At 37.1% G+C, this 7,115-nt stretch overlaps 1 protein-coding gene across 1 annotated transcript; it reads right to left on the bottom strand.

Moving 5' to 3' along the window:
* Positions 1–382: 382 nt before the first annotated feature.
* On the bottom strand, positions 383–3,797 carry LOC137731968 (anthocyanidin 3-O-glucosyltransferase 7). Its single transcript, XM_068471239.2, has 2 exons — positions 3,186–3,797; positions 383–1,364 (listed from the first exon to the last, which is right to left on the bottom strand). Exons 1-2 carry the CDS (start codon positions 3,685–3,687, stop codon positions 502–504), a joined length of 1,365 nt encoding a protein of 454 aa, XP_068327340.2. The 5' UTR covers positions 3,688–3,797; the 3' UTR covers positions 383–501.
* Between the last annotated feature and the right edge of the window lie 3,318 nt (positions 3,798–7,115).

Here is a 7,115-nt window from a genome sequence, read left to right as displayed (position 1 = left end):
TTCTTATTTCGTTCCAACTTTGCTTCGAACAACCCTACTCCCATTAGGACTTTGAACTCATCCCTTTTTGGGGCTTTATTCATTGTTGGTCGAGAATCCTAATTGCACTAAGACTTCCTCGACCCCTTTTCTTATCTGAACTACTCTTTCTTGTAATAGGACTCGACCATCTCTGCTGAATGGCCCGGAATCACCAGACAACTCATAGTATTTTGACACGGCTTTGGGCCGAACACAAACCTACACTCGGTCGAACAATATTATTTTTGGCCCAAACAGTTATATAATAAATTTAATTAAAAAAAAAAAAAAAAAAAAAAAAACTAAGCCTCCCGACTTAGGCACTAGGCCTTACACGCCGCCTGACTAGCGCCTGTTCATATAGAGAAAGAAAACCGGCCTACATTATTTTACATTATTTTGTGACAATTTCCAAAGAAAACCATAGTTATTGAAACAAATATTACAGTTGCTCTCGAAGCTTTTTAACAAACTTTTATATTATTTTGTGACAATCTCCACCAAGCTACTGAAAGCTCGAGGGGAGCTACCATTACTTACAGCAGCTTGTCGAGCAAGATTTTTGAGGACCTTGATTTTCTCTCTCATTTTATTGCTTTCTTTATGCTTCAAAGTCAGTTCCAAGGCCATCATCGCTCCGTCTTTTGTAATGACCCCTCCTTCAACCCCCACTCCAATTTCCCACACAGCCTCTACAGTGTTCATGTTTAGCTTTTGGTCCCCGAAAAATGGCCTGCAAATCATTGGCACACCGCCAACAATGCTCTCCAAAATTGAATTCCACCCGCAATGCGTCACGAAAACCCCAGTCGAGGCATGCCCCAAGATTTGCACTTGTGGTGCCCATGGAACTATTTTTCCATTTAGGCCACTTTTGGTAAACCCCTTGGGCAATACATCCTCTATGTTGCCCCTAAATGACCAAATAAATGGAAACCCACTTTCTATTAACGCTTGAGCAAATGCTGCCAGCTCGTGAGGTGGTGGTGTTACTACACTTCCAAAGCTAATATATGCAACAGACGCAGGCTTGTGCTTGTCCAGCCACTCTAAGCAACCACTATCATCTTTGATCAACGGCAGGGACGGGGATGATGCCATTAAACTAAAGGGTCCAACGTTTAGGAACTTTTGGAATCTTGATTTGAGCAGATTCACAACTTCAGGTTCCAGTTCTTCAAAGGAGTTTATGGCAACTGCGGTTGCTTTTGGAAGCGTTTGTCCCATTTGGTATAATAAGCTTCCGACGGGTGACCCCAAGTTTTCTACTACTCCTTCGGGTAGGTCAGGTATTTTAACTTTTGAAAATCCAGGAAGGAAGTCAAGACATTGTTTTCCATCTCCTGAAATGAATTAAAATATTATAATAATTTATCAATATTCAACGATCTTCTTAGAAGATGAAAATAATTAATATAAGCAACCAATGAATTTATGAGTTATAGATGAAGCTACAAATTCAGAAGAATAAAAATGAATGGTGGACTACATGAATATAATTGTACTAAGTGGTTGAAATATAGAAAATTGAGTGGGGAAGAAAATCTTTGATAAATAGAAACTAGGCCCGGAACTGTAGAAATATTATTCCTTAATCAAACGTGTATACAATGATTACAACATATAGGTTGGGACCAGGGAGGCGAAGAGGAAGAGGAAGACATGATGCGGAAGGGAGAGATTTTTCAGTATGATCGGCACATAAGGTGGTACACCATGTGTTACTAGATAAATGGTAGGATTTGTGTGTTAAATTTGTGTGGTATCCCAATCCATCCCGAAATACCGAAAATATTTCAAGAATCCCGAAAATTGGGAATACTGAAATTTAGGTTCATGATTGGTTTTCAAATTCCTATTCCAAAAATTTTCGATTTAATATTCGAGATCTCATTTTCGATTTGGGATCCCAACCATCCCTATATATGATACAAGCAAAAATAAATTAAAGAATAGAATCTAGGAGATGATGATTCTACTTTAATAATAACTCTAATAAAGTAGGGACTAGATCTTGCCTTTTTCTTGTTGTTTGTGGCCGCGGGGGGGGGGGGGGGGGGTGGTGGGTTGAAAGAGTTATTATTTCATTTGAATTATAATGTGGACATTTATTTTTATTGTTGAAAGAGTTATTATTTCATTTGAATTATAATGTGGGGGTGGTTGAAAGAGTTATTATTTCATTTGAATTATAATATGGACATTTATTTTTATTGTTGAAAGAGTTATTATTTCATTTGAATTATAATGTGGACATTTATTTTTATTAATTTACTATAAAAAAAAGGATAGATCAATCAAATTATCCACTAATCTGCAAAAATAATTATGCTTATGAACACTAGTACGAGTTAGATATTCATCAGATCTGTCTTTATGCTAACAATTAAAATTTAACCCACTAATACTATTGTTTGTTAAAAAATTAACATATCATCCACTCGTGTTAACATGTAAAATTGTAACACTATCTGATGGTCTTCCCGAAACATACTCAAATTACTATTTCTATTTTATAGACAGATCGTGGACAATATGTAGAATTAATATTTCTATTTTATAGTTGACTATTAAATTTACTGTTGAAATTGTTAATACAAATGGAGGTTGAATTTTTCTAGTTTTCATTTCCTAAGCTTACAAACAAACTAAGAATGTGTATAGATTATACGCAAATGTGGCAAATTACGCATATGTGGCAAATTCCCACTCTTTGGACTAGAATTAGAAAGAAATCAAAGAGAAAAATAATGAGTAATGCTAAGGAAACTAAATTTGTAGACTAAATTAACAAACCAAATTAGATGTCATCAATAGAAAATGAGCACGTTTCTCAACGATCAAGTAATAATCTAATCATCAATTTTCATATAATTTAGTTTATAAAATTAGATCTACAAATTTAATCTTCCTAATATTATTAAAAAATAATTGAGTCTTCAGTGAATTTTTTCAACCAAGTCAACTAGCATACATGCACATAATAAATACATTTAATTTCTTATGTACATATTTTTTTGGTTGGATTCTTATGTCCATATTTAGTTAACTACAAATGCATGGCATTTATCCTAAATTTCAAAATGGCTATAAGATGCAAAAAAAATAAAAATATGTAAGCACCACTTAATTGTGAAGTTTCTAAATAGCAAATGAATCCTTACTGCTGGTTCCAAGTCTATGTCGTATGAAGTCTGTCTCAACATGAACAAGCAGCGAACGTGGTCCACCCGTCCATACCGGCACCCAAGGGACTTTCATCCCCTCCGCCATATCTCCTAAAAACCAGAAGAACGCATCCGACACCAAACACCCGATCTTCAACCCCGTGGACGCCTCGGCATCTTTTAGACCCCTCATAAAGTTCGCTGGCGCTGCCTTAAAGAAAAACCCAATAGCCACCTCAGGGTTACGAGGGGGCACAAAACCCTCAGGCAACCCATCAGGTATGTCGTGAGCCTTCACATTGTGGAGGCTCAACGACGGTGATTTGGAGAAGAGGGAGGTGTTGACTTTAGAAGTTGTAATAAAGGAGAAGACCACGTGTGGAGCGGCAGCAGCAAGTCTGACGACAAGGCTGAGGAGAGGGCCTGCGTGGGTTCCGAAGGGGAAGGCCAAGACGGCGACATGGTGGGTTGGGGTTTGGGTTTTGAGGTTTCCTACCATGGTTGATATAAGTTGGTGGCTTAGGTGGTCTTGTTTTTTTTGGTGCTGCAGAGACTGCTCATTTATATGAGAGATAGAGAGGTGGAGGCGGGTAGGTTGTTATACGGGAAGGTAGAAAGCAAAGTAATGACGGAAATGGTGGGTATAGATAATGATGGTGGTTTGGAGGCGGGTAGGTTGTTATACGGGTAGGTTGTCACGGCACATTTGCAGATAATTTTGGTGGTTAGAAAATGATAAATGACAGAAATGGACAGGTCCTTGGTTGTCAAACGAACAACGAGTGAAAATTTGTTTCCGGAAGAAATTGCACGGTATACATATGTGACAATCATCAAACTGAAATGGGAATTATAACGGTCCAACAACCCACTATTACACCTCAGCCAAACTATGATAAATTGAATTTCATGCAATTGGAAAAAATGAAATGATGGGCCCGGCCAAAGGGCCATAGCGGTATTTTCATTTTTTTTTTATATTGAAAAACAGAGAAATAAATTAGTATCGAACTCGTCATCAATAAGATTCATAATTAAAGTCTCTCTCCTATAAATGGAGAAGAATAGGAATTTTTTTCATGTTTAATAAGGTAAGAATTGGCCGCTCATCACTACGGCCTGGTAGTATTCTTCTTCACTCTAATTGAGAGGTTTTATATTCGAATTTCGTGGATGATAAATTAGATACCAAATTACATTGTCCATTGTGTGGCTTAGTTGAACTCCCCCTTCCCCTCAGCCGACCCCACTTAGTGGAAAAAGTCTTTGTTTTTGTTGTTATTGTTGTAGTATTTAGCCTGTTTGTACAATGTTCGCCTCACTAGAATCCCATATCGGATGAGAACAAGAAGAAGGTTTACATGAAGTCTACAAAAGGGAAGTTCTTCCACATCGAGGAAAGACAATTTGATTGTAATGCCTCTTCCACATAGAAATTAAGATTAGGAGTTTAAAAGAGTTTTTCAATCAAGAATTTAAATGATCATGGAAGTCCACGAGTACGGAATCAACATTTTAAAAGAGTTTATAAAACTCTACAGAAATCGGAGTGTATTCATTCTAGATTTTAAAGTAGTTCATAAAATTCCAAATGTGTTTAATTATGATTGGATTTTAAAGTATTTTAAAAAATAAAGTATTATAATGAATTTAGAGAGATTTTACAGGGTTTTTAAACTTTAAGAAATCAAACATCAACCCTTAAGATTTCTAATGATTTCACCCATAATTTACATCGAGTGTATGGAACTCCCTTAAATTGCATGATGGGTTTATAAATCTTGTAAAATCTTTGAAAACTCTCATTTAGCAGGAGCGAATCTTCTTCAGCAATACTTGGAGTGATTAATCACGATAAATGATCAGCTACAACATTCTTGCTACCTTTCTTATCTCGAATCTCCAATTCAAATTCTTGTAAAGGAAGTACCCAAGGAATAAAATCAGGCTTAGCATCCTTCTTAGACAATGTGTTAGGACCCATCCCTAATTTTACTATGTTTTATTTCTAAAAGAGTGAATTGACCAAAATACCCTAGAGGCAAGATTGTTGACTTCCATTGACCATCCTGTTATGATGTGTATAAACTATTATTTTACCGTATTCTCGAAATACTTGATAGTACGAACGCGTAGGTGCAAGCAGAATCGAATTCGGAGTTACGACAAAAATTTTACAAACTACTAATGTGATGGGCGATTTGGTAATTTCACGTTTACCCCATTCCCCATTAGCCCCATGTCCTACCCTTTCCAAACCTCTCAGACCCTCTCTTTCTTTAATTTTTTTTTTTTTTTTCACATATACTCTCTCTCATCTTAAACTTTCTTCTTCTCAAACTCTCTTTAACACTCTCCCTCTATGCTAATCTAGAGATGCCGAGCCACCACCACGCAAGGGCGGATTTATTAAGGGACCCAGATGGTCCCGGGACCACTCGGAAGTTCGATTAAGTGGCTGTGAGGGCCTCCGAGGACCACCCAAGTCTAGGCATGTAGTGGAGGGGGAGGAGTGTGGCTCCACAACGTTTCTGGTATTCTGCATTCTTAAAACCGGAAGAAGAAGACTAAATGATTTTGAGCCAAGTCATTTAAGTAAAACGGTGCGTTTGGTTAAATGGTTTGAAAAGACACCCTCATTTGAGCCTATACTAAGGCCCGTTCTTTGATATATAGTTTTTACCATTTTTTATTAAAAAAATAAAAAAGATTCAAACTTTCTAAGAGATCTTACTTTTCCAATTCCAATACTAACAACCCTAATTAGCTATCCTATTCCCCAATTCCACCCTCTTCCTCCACGACCAGGTCCACAGACAACCAATTAGCTGTCTTTTCTCCACCACCACCATTTAATCTCTTCATTTTTAAATTTAAGTAAATTTTTCATTTTAGTCTAAATTAATCATGTAGAATGTTAAATTATAGTTATTGTTAATTTATTATGATTTTTTTATATTGTTTGGATCATCTGTTGGTTAGTTCATTTATATTTTTTACTTCATCGATTGATATGGTTTTTTTGTTTTGCTTAATTGATGTGTAGAAATTAGGAGTATGAAACGATATTACAAGCGAAAATCATTAGAATATAAAACCTCGTCATAGACAAATTTAGTCTTTATAGCTTGTAATGTTGTTTGTACACATATTATGAATGAAAAATTGTAATTTATCATTTAATGTTTCAAAGTTATATTTTGTCCAATGTTCTAAAAACCGTTAGGCGCTAGCCAGGTGGCGGGCAGGGGCCTAGTGACACACCCCGACCGAGATCAGGGCGTGCTGGCCGTCACACGAAGGTGACGTAACCATATGCACGTGCGGAAGCTAATAGAGTAGTAATATGAAAAGTACGAATAATTAAAAGCTAGCGTACAAAGTAATAAAAACAAGTGCTAGCGTAAGTGAGACGCTAAATTCAGAGCATGCCTACAGCAGTTCAAAAGAAAAGATGCGACAAAAGTACACCCGAAGGTGACCCTACGCTGGTGAGTGTCTGTCAGAAAAGCCGGGAGAACCCTCTGGGAAACCACCGAAACTGCTAAGCAACTAGAACCTGGAGGGGCGCAAAACAAAAGCGTGAGTGGGCAAAAACAAAGCTCTTTGAAAACCAATTAGTAAAATACATTCTAACCCCTCACCGTAAAACTTGTATACTTCCCAGAAAATAAACATATATACGTATGTATATAGATGTGCCAAACATGCTCAAGGGTATGCCAATCATGCTCCAAAAATATGCCATGTCGGAACCTCATAGTGAAATGCAAGTGCTCAGGTATAAATCATATCAATAACAAATAATCTGGCAGCCGGAGTCACCTAACGTGACCTGTACGGCTGCATATAGAGCTCAAATCTCAAAACTCAATAACTAAACCTGCCCACGAGTCGGAACCACCTAAAGTGGTCTGTACGACAGGC

This window comes from Pyrus communis, chromosome 16, assembly GCF_041283825.1.
Source record: "Pyrus communis isolate YQ-2024b chromosome 16, ASM4128382v1, whole genome shotgun sequence".
Classification (NCBI taxonomy): Eukaryota; Viridiplantae; Streptophyta; class Magnoliopsida; order Rosales; family Rosaceae; genus Pyrus; species Pyrus communis.
The sequence above is the reverse complement of the archived record's forward strand: the minus strand, read 5'-3'. Positions and strand labels throughout refer to the sequence as shown.